This window comes from Pinus tabuliformis, chromosome 9 (assembly GCF_031772625.1).
Source record: "Pinus tabuliformis cultivar Carrire ecotype Pingquan chromosome 9, CPIR1, whole genome shotgun sequence".
In the NCBI taxonomy this organism is placed as follows: Eukaryota; Viridiplantae; Streptophyta; class Pinopsida; order Pinales; family Pinaceae; genus Pinus; species Pinus tabuliformis.
The window spans coordinates 978,112,667-978,128,968 of record NC_142307.1 but is presented as its reverse complement, the minus strand read 5'-3'; the positions used below and the strand labels follow the sequence as shown (position 1 = coordinate 978,128,968).

The following is a 16,302-nucleotide window of genomic DNA, read 5'->3' as shown; positions in this document are numbered from 1 at the left end:
AGCTAAATAATTAAGAAAAATTGAAACACAACTCTGCACGCACAGCCTACTGCTAAAACTTATGCTGCTGTGATCCCAATTAATAATAATAATAATAAAGCATTATAGATAATGTAGTTAATAATAATAGTAATAAAGCATTATAGATAATGTAGATGACAATTTTGCAACAGCACAGGATAGGAAGAAAATATGTGATTTAAGCATTTCCAAATGAAGTCTGCAAATGCAATGAGATGATGTTTCTATTGATGTACATAGCAACAACGAAATTGTTGACAAAATTTCTATGGAAACGTACACATCAACAAGACCGGGCATGATAACGGCATTTCCATAGTCAATCACATGTACTCCCTTTGTTTGTTTTGGTGCCTTCTCTCGGTTGACCACAGACACAATGCGCTCTGCATTTATTTCCACTGACAACAACGTAAACAAATTTCATGTGAGCTAAATTTCCATCCAACTAACATGCTTGTCATACATTTGCCATCATAATTTTTTAATTAGAATTCTAAAATACCCAGCATTGTTCTAATATATTACTGATAGCAAAATTATCCCCCAATTTTTAACAACAACAACAAAAAGTATGCCTCACTTTAAGAAAGATTTTTATATGTAAAGGAAATGCTGGGGAAAAGTATCTTATGGATTTGCATTTTCAGAGTTGAGAAGCAATAAAGAGTAAGTGTCAATGTCGTGGAACAAGTGATAATAATATACAGAAAAGAACTCCAAGATACAAAATAAGTTCATAAACAATGAGATAAAGATCCTGATCCATGCCGAGTGCTCGGAAGTGGCACAGAGGACAACCAAGAATCTCCAGAAGAATTTGTGGTTATTGAGTGAATGCACAAGTTTGTGTAGGGGACAAATGGAAAAGAATATCAAAAGCCAATCACAATAGGAAATCAGATTCCCTAGCCTAAACTGTACAGTTGTAATAATGTATAAGAGAATACATCAATTGCAGAAGACAATGAGATTCTAAGGGTGGAGACACTCTATAGACTGTAGTCCAGCTGCGGGCTATGAGGTCGAGCTTTGTGCCATGTAAGCTTTACAACAGACATTTTCAGCTGCAGAAAACAATGAAACTATTAGAGTGGAAAACTCTATAGACCATAGCCCAGTTGGGGACTGTGAGGTTAGACCTTGTTCAATCAAATCAGCATATTTTCCAAGATGACAATAAACTCAAATTGCTAACAGCCAATACTCTAGGAGAAGTGCATAGTGTTAAAATAAGCATGTTTTTATACACAGGAAGCAATTACATTCGGTTTTCACCAAGAGTCAACTTTTGTCACCTTTTAGCAATTGACAATTGGTCTTCCCAGTCAGATATCAGACCCTGCATTGGGCCCGCTGTTGTAATGACCCATCAAGAATCACAAGAAGCATAAGAATATTAGCATGCATACGAGGCATGCATATGATAGATATATATGCATGCATCGCATGCATTGCAATAGTATACATACTAACTAACTATAAAAAAATGTCCAAGTATAGGGTAATGAATCAATTATTGAAGTACTAAGTAAATACTTAACTCACCGGAATATAATGAATATATTGAGTGGGGTACTTCATGTGTGTATCGGTATCATAATATATAACTAGAATACATTATATAAAATAAAAAGTAAATACAATGGATTATACAAAGTACAAAGGAAAATATAATATATATTGTACAAAAGGGAAATATATATATATATATATATATATATTTGTTATACAAATTAAAAGAAATTATAATATAAATATTATATTAACTAAAAGAAATCATAATATAGATATTTTACAATCTAAAAGAAATAAAATACAAGCGCTTTAATTAAGAAATACAATTCATATGGAATTCTAAATAGAGTCTTGGTTGTTAAAAGAAGGCGGTGCCCCAAATCTATTAACCAACCTTGTCAAAGGACGGTGACCGCCTGCAAAATTTCCAATAATATTCTATTGAAGACGGTGAAGAGATGGCGGGGCGATGAAGGAACCTATACAATTTAAGGAGGAGGAGGGATTTAGAAGGGGGGTTTTTAATTTTGTCTTTCGGGTGAAGCGAAGATAGAGGAGGAAATACGGAGAGAGCCACACAAAGAGGAGGAATTTTGAGCAATTGTTCTTGGAGCTTTGGGCACGAGGGGCCAAAAGACCTCAATTTCGAAGTCTTCTATATCTGGGAACTAGATAGGTGGATCCCAAATAGGCTGGGAGCAAGGTTACTTGGGAGTGGGAGTGAAAACGGGGAGTGGGAGCGAAAACGGGGAGCGGGAGCAGGAGCGACATTTTCAGAAGCTCTCAGTTTGGGAGCATTTCCAAGAGCGTTTTTATATAATATATATACTTTTATATTTTTTATATTTTGATGCATATATATCAACAAAAACATGTAGAATGATGAATTAGATATAAAAAACATAGATTGAACCATATAACAACAATCATCTGGAAGTTATAATCTCCCTCAACCACGTCCACAAGTTAGTAACATACAACATATTGAGTCTCATGAATCATGATTCATCAATCTTAAAATTTCAAGCTTTCAAAATTCAATATATAACATTTATCATAATTGATCACCAAAGTTGTACTTGTAAGCTAAGTGTAACCATTACAACAAAGAATATCTAACATGAAATGAAATGAAATGAAACAACTTTCAACTTTCACAAAGCATCATATTCATAATCATTACCAATGAGTTATAATTGCCAACTTCAAACTTCAAACTTTAATTGTCATATATTGTTTACAAAAAATATCATAATAAATATAAAACAGTCAACAGTTATAAAAAATACTAGAAACTAGAAAAGACAAGTAAATATATCATCTACAGCTTCCTCTTGCCGCCACGAATAATGTATAATTTCTGAGCAGGTTGTGGTGGTCTTCTAGGAGTCTCCTCCAGCACAGTCCCACGACCAGAACCAGAAGGTAAATGCCCTCCACGTGTGGATGTACATGGAGGCAGCGACAACAAAGGAACAAGACTTGGAACTCGAGCACTGCTACTGGATGGTGGGGGTGGCATGGTTGTTGCTTCATCTTCATCTCTCATAAGTTCTGCTTCCAATTCTTCAAGATGTATAGTGCCATCCTCCAAATTATCGTCCTCTGGGTGGTTGTCCCAAATTTTGTATGTTGGATCCTCATAAGCCCGATCACAATAATGACACAACAACCTCAAGTTGTAGTGCACATAACCCAAGCTTTCTGCCTGGTTTTCATTGAGTATGTTTCTTCTCACATTGTGTATGAAGTTGTAGATGCTCCAACACTTCTCTGCAAAAGAAGTATTTACAACCTGTGAGAGAACCTTTTTTGCCAATTTTGGCAAAAGTCCCATGCCGCCATATGCTTCCCACCATGTGAGAGCATCAAATTTGTCTCTATCTTCCATTGCATGCAAAGAACCAAACAAACCAGTGCAACTGAAGTATCTACCTAATTCAAGACGCAGATTAGCACACTCCTCCCTATCAGGTACCAACTTGTCTAATGCTTCCATATATCATGTAGATACCTCTGGATCTGTATGGGGTTTGACCCTAACCCCACCCCCAGGTGCAGGTTGGCCCAACCAAGATGGAGAGTAGTATTTTGGCATAAGGATATATGCCAAGGCATGTAGTGGAACATTAAGTTTATTCCACCGTGTACACACACAATTGTGAATCAATGTATACAAGTTGGGATCATCTTTCTGAACAATATCTTTTATTTGCCCCAACATGGTATCCATCTGCTCATACACCTCCCCAATCACTGGTTTATCTGTATCTGCAAAATGAATCATGTGATAAATGGGCTTGGTGAATTCCAATACTTGCCTCACATGTGCCCAAAACTGACCATCAAGAGCGGTCTCCTCCACCTGTTCAAAACCTTGCTTGTTAGCTGCATTTGTAGCCCTTTCCTTTAATACCTGCCAGTGTGGACTTGATACCATGCTAGCCAATGACTCTCTTACCTTCAAAAGGCACCTGAAGGTGAGGTAATAGCTAGCAAATCTAGTCTTTGCAATCTTCAACAACTCCAATCTTGAGTGACTACAGAAAATCTCATGGGTATTGCTATGATTTGTAATAAATTTTATCATTTTTTTGCCTATTGTACAAATCACCAATCCATTTGTATTGTTGGTTTTTGTTCTTAATAATATCATGCATCAAAAGGTTCATTGTGTGAACCAAACACCCAGACCAAAATATGTTGGGGTATTTATCCTCAATAATTGCTCTCGCTACCTTACAATTAGCAGCATTATCAGTGATGACTTGGATGACATTGTATGGCCCAATATGTTCAATTGTTTCAAGCAATGGTTATGCAATGTTGATGTCGGTCTTGAACTTGTCTCAGTAATCATATGCTGAAAGAAAGATGGCACCACTAACAGACACATCAAGAACACTTATCAATGGTTTGCCTCTTACATTTGTCCATCCATCAGATACAGTGGACACCCCATGCTTAGTCCAAGAATTTGTCATTCTACTCAAAGAACGTGATATTTTTTCTTTTTCATGATCAAGTCCAACGGCTCTAGCCTTGTCATACCCAGGGCTCTTGTATCCTTTAGGGGCATCATTTATGGCAAACACTATTTCGTGCCAATAAGGTGAGCGAAGAACATTGAATGGTATCCCACATGCATAGAGATACTGGTAAACTTTTGAATCCACATCATTCCTACACCCTTCATCGAGGAAATCTGATATGGTTCTACGCCTTAAAGAGATGTTTGGTAACCCTATGCCTCCATATGCACCGCCATGGGAGGATGTTGAAGGAGTTATTTATGCATGTTGACATGATTGTGAGCTATGTTCAAAGAATCCCTTTGATTTTTTAGATTTGTATTGGTCTTCCTCCTCTTCCCTTATGTATTTGGCTCTATCTGTTGCTGACACACTTGCACAAGTTTTGATTCCTATTTGTTTATCTCCATCCCATGGCCTTTTCCCACAGAGGTGCCTTCTGGCACGGGTGTATGAACCTGTGTAATTATTGTTGCAATGGGGGCAGTGAAATTTAGTGGTTCCACCCCCTTTCCCTGCTTCAGGCCTAGTAACATATTTCCACAATGGGGTTTGGTCTTGTTTAGTTTTTTGGGCTGAATCATGTTCACTCTCCTCCTCCTCACCAAGGTACTCCTCTCCGGGGTTTTCATCAAATCCACTATAACCCACTTCTTCATCCTCTTCTTCATGTTCAACCCTCCTTTTTCTACTCTCCAACACCATAATAACCAAAAAAGGAACCAAGAAGAAGAAAATGCCAAGCCATATAACCATGATGTTTGAAATTTGAAGTTTTGAATCTGCAAAAAAATGGATGAATGGGAATGGGAATGGAAAAATAAATAAATAAATAAATAATATATATATAGCAATGAAAATAATAAAAAAATGCTAGATTAGAGTGTAGATCCTACCTCTTTGGCCTCCAATCTCCCCTTGCAAGCTCTTCAAACTCCTCCAAGCTCCTCTCTCACCAAGCTCCTCTCCTTGCTTCAAACTCTCTCTTGCTCCAAACTCTCTTGCTCTCTCAATGGGATGAAGTGAATAATGGGAGGGGAGAGGGTCTATTTATTCCTCCCCCTCCCCTTCCCTCTCTCATCTCCCCTTTTCCCTCCCTTCCCCCCTCTCTCTACGCCGTCGTCGCTCTCCCTCTTGACCACGCGGGCTTTCCTTTCCGTCGGGCGGGGGCGATTTTTTCAATGGGGGAGCAGTCGGGAGCGATCACTCCCCGACCGCTCCCCCATTGAAAAAATCGCTCTCGGAGCGACGAGAGCAACGCTCCCGACTTTGCTCCCAAAAAAACCAGGGAGAGAAATTTTTTTGTCGAGAGCGTGCTTCCGAGTCACTCCCACCCAGAGCGCGAATTGGGAGCGAGATCATGAAGGGGGGCACTGCCCCACAACCCTCGCTGGAAGGAAACGGTTGGTTTGTTAGCAGGAGCAAATTGGGAGGTATGACAGTCGAAATCAACTTCAAACAGGATTTTCAAGTAAGTATTTGCATTTAAATTGATAAATTTAGGTTAAATTTTGATTGTCTGGTTAATTTTGAAAATCTTGAGCATTAAAAATGTCTTACTGTGTTGATTTTAGATAACAATGGTATGTTCTATGCTTAAGAGCAATTTACTTCAATTTTCTTATTAGCCCAATATCAATTTCCAGATTAGCAATCACATTAACATGACAGTAAATGCAGATAGAACATAAATAAAACAGTAGAAGACAAGCCAAGACAAGAGGACACAAGATATGGTGCCAGCCAGGGACAAACCCCAATGTGGGGAAACCCTTTGATCAATTCTTCTTATTATTCTTCAAAAGTTCAGCAGAGAGAGTATAATATGCAATATTCACTTGCCCAATCAAAGTGAAATCTGTCCAAACAAACAGCAACCACAGAAAGCCCTAACCAGAAAGTCAACATTGGTCAACATGGCAAAATTTGACCTCCAAAACAACTCGGTCAAACCCAGTCAACTCGGCCTCCAACAGTAATCTGAATCAGCCCAAAACAGTGCCGAAAAACTCAGTCAAACTTGGTCAACGCAGGTCAACACTACAATCAACGTTGGTCAAACAGTACGGATTGCCTCGATTTCTGTGCCCATAAATGCAGCCTGCCAAGCAGAAATTATCCCACCAAAATCACAGTCAAACAAGATCAACGTTGTTGGTCAAACACTAGTCAAACTTCCCTGAAATTCAGTCAACTTTGAAACCACCCCCATAGCTAACCTAGGAGATAGCTTAAACGGAGAGAGAAGGGATTTAGTGTGACAGCGCCTTCTCTTAGTTCTCTGCCACCAACCACACCTTGTGGGGTTGAAGGCTTTTTCTCACTGACTTGTAGGTAGGTGTAGGCGGCAAGAGCAACACTACCAACAAACCCACGCACAGTCCTCTGCCTCACTATCTTCGGTATAGACAGCATTCACGCTCAAATCAATTTTTTGCGTGAAAATCAACGATACCCATCACTGGTAATTTTAGCCCTGCATATCACGTCGTATACATCCCCTTGTCTGCGGGTTCCAATAAATAACTCATATTCTTACAAGTCGACCCCGTCAACCGGCTTCTGGCACTCAGCAATTAAATGCAGCCCTTGAATCAACTGCTCTCTCTAGGCAAGACACGCCTCAATTGTCGCTCGGTCAACACCCTTTGACCCAACACGCACCAGCTACAGAGAACAACACACTTCCTTCTCTGCGATTCGGTTAACAATTCATCGCTATATGCAGAGCCACCTTTGACGGCATCTTTGCACGATCTCCTTGTCAATCGATGGTATGCATACACATTACTCTGTAATGAGAAACTCTAGTCGCATCGAGTCGTCGATCTGCAGAATTATGTGAATTATTGCGATACAGAGAATGGACGACATTGGAATGAAACTCTGGTGCAATTACGTGTGTGCAATGGATGGAGCGGTCTGCTACTGAGTTTTTGCCTGAAACTGAAACTCGCGGCCCATCAGCTGGCGGCCCGATTAAAATGAAACCTCTCCTAAATTGCAGCTCGTGCCAAATTTAATAATGAGGCCTTACTTGATTGGCCCTGTCGTGGCAATTGAAATCCGAGAGGATCCCTGTCTGACTGCACATTGGTCGATCTACGTATGAACGCACAACTTTGATATATCGATCCGCCTCTAATTCACAAATCAACAGCCGTCATATGCACTTGATCGCAGCATCCGCGCACTGTATATTACTCCATACGCTCTGCTTCTGGCAAGAACCTTTGCCTAATCACCAAATCGCACCCACTCTCGATCCCCTTAGGTTGCTTTGGGACGATTAATTTGTTACAGCAGTCGGCCTTCGGATGACAACGCCTCTCGACTTGGCGATTGATCGATCCATTCTTCAATTGGGTGTTGCTCGGCTTCTAATTTGTCAAAGGGAAGTCAACCCCGATCAATGCAAAAACAAGGAGTCAATTTTGTTTGACTTGACGTGGCAGAGTAAATATTTGTGGAGCCCACTAGTAATCTACAACGCTTCTAGATTGCCTCGGGCAGGAGTAAGACGTGGCTCCAAGAACACTTTAAATATTCGGCCCCCATAATGTGGCTTCAACTACCATCCGAACCACTCTACGTGTACGTAGTCTTCCATCCAGTGCTTACATAAATGGCACACGCATAAACTGCCAGGCAAGCACTCATTTCTTCTTGCTCCCCCGGGATTAGCAATGAAAATAAGGCAGATGAATCAGCACAGACACTCTATGGAATCCCTTGTTCAACAATCGCGAATGATGATGTCAATCCGCACCAATACACAGCTCCCCAAAAAAAATTCCACTGGAAAATAAAATCCTCGAGCCGCTTTTCCAATGGCAATGTGGCTCTCTCATAATACCCAGGTCTTTGGCAATCTGAAACTCGGCCCTAATGTAATTTGTCGTCCCAAATAAAAATTCAAATGTTTCTCGGCTACAAATAATTCCTTGGCCGCAATGATATTTGAAGCCTTTAACCTCCCGTCCCTCTTCAAATGATTTCACGACCCCACTTAAGGTGATATGCAATAACACTAAGCCTTGCCTTTCTACTTCGGCAATCCAAATTATTTTTTGAAATTGCCTATCATAAGAAGATATGTATAGCAGTTAATATTTGGAAGACAATTTCGCGCACACCACTAGATTAGGAGTTAATATGGCAATAATCTCCATGATCTTGCTAGCTCCCCCACAGCTGTCCAAGGTCATGCTCTGATACTACTGTAATGTCCCAAATGGGATAATTTGCTAATTAGGCAGAAATTTAACTCAACCCAATTTCACCGTAAGATTTCCATTCAATTTACAGAAGATTGCGATGTAAGATAGGACAAGAGAATGCATGCAATTCCATAATACGAAGAACAGAAATAATCAACTTTTATTTATAATATATAAACTAGAGTTACATGCACACACAACCAAAATAGTTGAGATGAAAAATTGGCCTCCAAGGTAATATGTTGCACTGCTATGCTGGCCCTCCAAATTGATCTGAACTGCACTACTAATCTCTCCTGTGAATTCTAGATGAATTCACCAAGCGAAGGTGGGTAGTCGCCCAACTTCACTGAATCACCCGAGATTTTCATCCTAGGGCTACTATGGAAGTAGAGAATCAGGTTCTCAAGCCTCTCAACAACAAGAAAACACAAATCCAAGATGTCCTCCAATGGCCTCCTCCTCCTCTTTTATAGATTTCATGGACCCCTCTAGAACCGCCTATTTTATTATTATTTTTATTATGGAGCACTTTTCCCTCTTTTATTTCAATTAAAATATTCTTTTTAATGCGGGAAAAGGGTAAATTGGCCACCATATCTCCTCGGGTCACTGAAACTCACCTCTAACCATCCCATCCTGTAGATATTCTCATTCCGGTTCCAACAAACATTTACACTAAAGTGTTCTATCAAGTATTCCTCCCGGAATGCCACCTTAAGCGTAATTAATTGAATCAAGCCCAATAATAACTCTATTTTCTAAAAGTTGTCGGAATGCACCGGAACGAAAGGCAAACTGTGCGAGTGATGGAATATACCAAGTGAATGCCATCGGACCTCATAGAAACTCCTCAAAACACCTCCAAAAACCCTTGGGCCCGCTGATGACACCAACCTACCCCTGTGACCTGTCTGCCCCCAACTCTGAAAGTCCATCCTAACCATGTCATAAGGAACACCAAAAAGGAACATTACACTTTGGCTTATTTACTAGTCTTCTCTGTGACCAAGCTCACTTCAAGATGTAGTGCAAACTGTCGTAAGGTATTCCTGCAGCCATACATCTCGATGAAATATTCAGTGTTCCTAAGGCTCTGTTTGGTCATATAATCTGGCCATTTGTCTGAAGTATAGCGAAACATATTCAAACTCGTTTGTCTGACAGATCCTATCCATGACAAATTTGTGGCATGATCTTTGTATTTGGCACCTGTTTTGACCTTCTATGATTGATCTGAAGAAAAGCAATTTTACAAGTCATTGTTTGTTATGACAAGCCTGATCTGAGACTGTGCTTAAGATCTGTAGCAGACCTATATGATGTTTGTTCTCTGAAAAGGTTGGTTGATTAGTGTTGGATAGAAAAAGTCTGATCCTTATACCTAACCGAGATCTGAAGCAAGACATCCTTATACCTAACCGAGATCTGAAGCAAGACAGTGACATCGTTGACCAATAGCATGAGCAGCAGACTTGAGTGATTTAACAGAAGAAAAATCTCTGACATATCCTCTAACAACAGCGGATTTAAAGGGCATCTACAGTGGCATACATTGATTGAAGACTTGAGGTGCATGATTAATAGTTGAAGTGAAGGCTATTATTGTTACATCCTTTAGAAGTAGCTTTGAAGTTTTTGAAGAAGTCCAATTTTCATTGTATATCTGAAGCACACATTAGCAGAAAGGGTTTTACTGAACATTTTGTAAGTGGGTCATTGCCTCTGGTATGGGAGCCGAGCCCACAATTTATCTTTCTATCTTACTTTCAGGGTGGTTGGGTGGTGCAAGGCAGAAGAGTGAAGTCCCCTTCTGGTTGTAGCCTGAAAATACTTCAAGGTGGCACAGTGGTGCTAGGGAAAGTTGGATCTTGCAGGGTGTTGGAGCAACCTATCAGTTGTAGCTAGTAAAACTAGGGTGTTGGAGTTGGTAAAACTAGGGTGCAAGAGCATCTTTTCAGGGGTTGGAACTACCTAATAAACTTGAATGCTTTTGTAGAGTACTAGGAAGTTTGGGCTTCCCTTTCAGTTGGAGCTGAAGCATTTTTGTACTCACAAAATATTAAAAAAGCGTGCCGTGGTTTTTCTCCCAAAAGGGTTTCCACCTAAAAAATTGTTGTGTATTACTCTTGTCATGTGCTGATTACTGTTCTATTGTCCATGCTCTAAAAGTTTTATAGTTAACTAATTGTAAGTGAAATAACGATTCAGCCCCCTCTCAGTGTTTCCAACATTGTGATCCAAGTACTTTCAACAAACTCCAGTGGATACAATGTATATTCCCATAAGTAAAATGCTACAGTGCAAACATATATCTTTGTCATGGAAAAACAGATTTCCATTTCCTTGTATAGGAACTGTCACAAGCAAGACACATCTTCTTGGAAAGAAACAAATCTCTTGGTACAAATAGAACACACTCTAAATCTTCCACTGTCATTTCATATAAGATGTTGGGGCAGCTTTTCGTGGAAACCATTGCAAGAAAATAACCAACTAATGTAAAAGAAAACAGTTCGTTGCAGGCATGAGCATTCACTACAAGATGAAAATTAATGCTAAGAGCAGTAGAATTACTTTCTGGTAAATGTTTGAGTAAAACTTTCAAGCTTTCTCAGGCATTATCACCCTCATCAGCACTCAATCCACCTCCATTTGCAAACTAGAATGAGAATGCAAAAGTGATACACCATTTTAAATTATAATAATCCATAATGGTAGTAATGAGACCAGACTACGTCCACAGATTATTATATAACAATGAGACAACTGGATATCGAACATTAGTGCCAGAATGTCAGAACCAATAAAGAAACTTCGCATAGAGCCTTGCATCAACTAAGTAATCAGTGTAACAGTCTCAACCTACCACTGCAGGCCAGATAACAAATTTTCTGTTCAATATTCTGTATACACATTGATCTACTTGGAAAGGGGATCAGAGTGAATGTAATTTAATTTCTCTACAAGTAGAAGCATTTTCATCCAGACGCACCTGCTGCAGCAATTACTCCTCCTGGAGTAACCACATGATTGCTGTATAGCCAAAAGTGCTTATGTGGCAACAAACTGCACCCGCTATTTAAATCCTGCCACTAGCAGAATTAAAAGCATTAGTTTCATAATGATAGCCATTATTAACTTTCCTTCTCTAGTGTATATGCTCATAGGAAATCTCTTCGAAAAAGGAACCAAATAACTATAACTAAACCTTATGAATAAAGCTATCATCTACATTGCACATAAAACTATCGAATGATAACAGAAGGATAAAACTATTTATTATCATTCTACAGGTATATCAAATGTTAATAGGGCAGATACAAAAACAGTTAATTGCCTTCAAGTATCTACAGTAATACTAGAAAGGAGAAAGAAAAAAGGTAGTTTTTCCCACAAATGTCAGCCATACAATTGTGTCCTCCGAGATGTGTACAACAAAGACCAGATAATTTCAAGTGAAAACAGAGAAATATAGAGACAGAAGATAACCATGGTTAAGGAACATAATTTCTGAGAAAAATGGATCCATAACATGCTTCAGACCCATCATCTTCAATAAACTTTAACATAGAGGCCAGAAGCAGGCGGCATAGAATAGAAAAAAAACATTTATTAAATGTCTACAAGGCCAAATGACCTATACAGAAAGAACAGCTTACATCCAGTGCAACATTTCTGCAAATTGACAAAAAAAAAAAAACGTATGAAGTAATATGCAATATTGGATAAAGAAAAAGTTTGGGCTACTCATATCGATTTGACCACACCGCTAGGTCACCTAATACAGAGGTTGGCTTTCAGTAACTTGTCTCTAGTGTGCATCATCCTTTACATTCTCTTCATTGCAAGAAATGTCACCCTTCCCCCCAATGTTTCTAAGCTGGCAGTGTCGAAATGCATACTGAAACATCTGAAAACATTTTGAGTAAGTTAACAAATTTGGAAACGTGCCCTTAAATACTAGACAGTTTCTGAAACATTTCTGCCTGAACAAGCATGTTTCAGGCCCAGGAAAGTATTTCAAAGGAGCATAGCACCCACAGAAAGCACACAAATGCCTAATGACAAGAAAACAATGCTGAAACAAGTCTAAAATCATTCTAATTTTCTTGATTAAATTTTGCAAGATAATGTGATATTAAAAACAAACAAAAAAACTAGTTCTTTGAAATATCAGTATTCTTTTGAATTTTTTAAATACTGCATTTCCATGTTTCCAAATTTGGGATCATGTTTCTACAGCAGAACCGTTTCCTTGTTTCATGTTGCTTCCCAACTATCGTTCTCTAGTTTTCATCCCTTCCTAATGCAGCTATATGATCAAAGCGAAGTAGCAAATGGTGCTCCATCTCCACTTCTATTTTTCCACATATATGGCACCGTCTTGTTATCCTATTCCTCTTTGGGTTCCATGCATCTCCCTTTGTCACATCTTAATCTTTCTTACTTGGGCCTTATTACCCACCAAAATGAGTAACCCCATAGAAGAAATTTTGTCTCCTTCATTTGACAGCCATCCGGACAGCCTGCCAACCAGCAGCCCCTGACAGCCACTATTTGACAATGATATACTATGTGCCTTCAGCATTTGCATGAGCCGTGTGTCTCTCACCATCCAACACTTACACTTGGATGAAGGCGAGATGCTATTCAAAAGATATTTGGATCATTTTGCAGTCAGGTGCGTTGCCGCAAAATCTAGCAAGCCTCGGAGAGGGGAACCCTACAAGGCTAACACTAGACCAAGTGACAACAACGGGGAACCCTACAAGGCTAACACTAGACCAAGGCCCACTATCACCATAGTGAAACCCCCTGCTCTTTACAGATTTTCACCGATGGTAGGAGTCTGGTATGTGAGAAGGTCACCTAATGGATGTTCTAAAGTTAGGGTACAAGGTGACAAGGAGGCTTTCTACAACAAAGGCACAATTTAGGTTCAAGGCTCCAATAGGAGGCAATCCCCTTTTTTTATAGAGACCTATAAAATGAGGCACAAGACCCAAGGCTTGATTGGTCAGTTAAGTGTTGGGATGGCCAAAGGTCAAGGCAAGGAGAAAGGGTTTCCAACAATGCATATCAGCAAGATCAAGGCACATGAAACCTTCAAATAAGCACCTAAGTTGAAGAAAAACTAGACTAGGGTTTACTCTAGGGCAAACAACTAGGGCAAAGAAATTTATGGACAAGATTGACGTGTATGCCCAACAAAAGAATAGATTTTGCGACAAGTGCAATCATCTTGATGTTTAGGCTCTTCAATCCACAAATGTACCTTTCCTCGGAATTTGCACCAAGCCCTAGTTAGCAAGCTTGGTGTTAATGGGGCCAAATTAAAGAAGGAAGAATTTATGGATAAAAGACAAGCTTGATCACTAATGAAATGGACCAGTCCCTTATTCCTTGGGAGTATGGAGTCTACGATTTGATAGGGCAGACAAAAAATTTCTGAGGTCGAAATCTTGATGCCATAGCAACAAATCTCAAGCAATTATCTATGCAATGGATAATGGAATTTCCATGTGAGAGCTAGTAAAAGATCACCACTAGGATATTCATTTGGATGTTATTCATGAGTAATGCATGCAATAGGGATATCCAGATAGCATTCAATAAATTTTCAACAAATTAGGGCACAAAAGAAAACCCTAGATTCAACATATTCCATACATTAAACATTAGAAAATAAATATTCAACAATAGGTGCACTCACAAGATAACATGCAAAAGAATCCATCCATTTGATCCAAAGATAAGCAAATCAACTCCAAATGTCAAAATGCATTCATAGATCCAAATTCTCCACAAGAAATGAAGGTCAAACTAGCTCAAGAGGCTAAACTACACAGGTTGTGATGATCATTTGCTACAATGTATCTCTCCTCTATTTGTATGAGGAGTTCGAGTGTCTAATTTAACCTAATGTCCCTCAAAATTATAAAATAATGTGCCAATCACAAGCTAGGTCACAAGCCGGCCTAGTAGCTAATGACAAAAATCAAATCTTGCCCACACATGTGAGTCGTACGAGAGGAAATGATGACATCAACCATGTGTGAGCCCTTCTAGGGCTAGCGTTGAGGCTTCTTGGTGCCAAGATGTGAGTAGAAGCCTTATAGGATCACCTCCTAAGGGTTGACCCTTAGGTCTCTGTCAATGCTCCCATGTCTCAAGGTGTGAGGCCATCCTCCTCTAGGCCCTGGATCAACTGCCATCCCTCTAATAGTGTTAATCCGGTTGGGGGCATGATGGGTCCAAGTGCATCATCCCATAAAAGTCATCAATGTAAGGCACAGCACTGGAACATTGTGGGTGCTAGAGGTGCCCACAAGTATGTATGATACTTTGTTGTTGCTTGGAGTCCCATGGCTCTCAATGCTCTACTTGTGGGTATCAATATGCTCCTCTGAAATACATGGGCCCCAGTTAAGTTGCCGAGGCCATGGCTATGGAACCACCTGACAATTACACACAATATCCAGTGCTAGCAACTACATCATTAGGTACGTTTAATCATTTTTGCATCTAAGTGAACCAAGCTTGAAAATAATGGGCAATTTGACACTTCAAATAAGGCTCCCCTTCCACAACTAACGCTTGAAACTCGTAATGGTGTTACCTCCCTAGGTAGGAGTGGTTAATAGACTACCCTATTAGGGTGTTCCCAGCCCCCAAGGGGAGGTGACATGTCCTTGGTCCCCCCTTCAATTGATAGGTGTCATGTAAATAATGATGGAACGAAGGGGAGAAGACTTCATGACCAAGTGTCATGGTCAAAGGGACCAGCAATGATGGGCTCCTCATCCTAGGTGTATAAATGTGGGGAGGGAGCAATCATGGATGCACCAAAATCCAAAGTCTAAGCTCCATTTCCTTGATTGAGCTTATCCATAGAGACAGATAAATCTGCTCATTTGGCAACTCCATTGGAGGAACAAATCCCTAGTTCTTCATTGAGCTTCAAAGATTCAATGCTTGTAGGGTGAAGCAAGCATCTCTTAAGGCAATGTGAATTCACCCTAGAGACTCCCCATTTGGTTGTTATGCAAGACTCGAGGCAATGGCTCCTTGGTATCTGCATGAGATGTACCCTACTTTGGATGTTAAGGATATTCCTGGATATCCAAATTGTTATGATACAAATGCTTGAAAAATCTTTTGATGTTGATGTTGATCCTTCTTCAGCAATTGATCACGTAGCAAAATTCATCAAATATGCTTCAGAGGTCAATATGGTTCATGAGGATGCTCTCATGAGGTTATTCATTAACTCTCTTAGGACCAATCAACATGAATGGGTTAAATATTCCTGTGGACCTAAAAGCATTCCCTCTATTAAGGTATTCATTGAAAAGTTTCTTGAATACTGGGCCCGAGGGCCAACATTTCAAAGTTATCAAGATACCCTTCAAAATTTGGCTATAGCCATCCAAAAGGAATGCCCTCTTCATCGCTCTACAAATGTAGAAGTTGGGGAAGAAGATCATTGTCATCCAAAAGAGAAGAAC

The 16,302-nt window shown here is 39.7% G+C and overlaps 1 protein-coding gene across 2 annotated transcripts in view; it reads right to left on the bottom strand.

The window, feature by feature from the left end:
• The window catches only part of ALN (allantoinase), a 538,476-nt gene that overhangs the window by 505,967 nt on the left and 16,207 nt on the right, over window positions 1-16,302 (bottom strand). Inside the window, exons 2-3 of one of the 2 annotated variants that reach the window (XM_089437896.1) lie at window positions 11,787-11,886; window positions 302-422 (exon numbers count right to left, since the gene is read on the bottom strand). In XM_089437896.1, the coding sequence (XP_089294022.1) occupies window positions 302-422; window positions 11,787-11,886 (221 nt within the window). The remainder of the gene's footprint in view (window positions 1-301; window positions 423-11,786; window positions 11,887-16,302) is intronic. The other variant, XM_089437897.1, reaches the window with a different exon arrangement.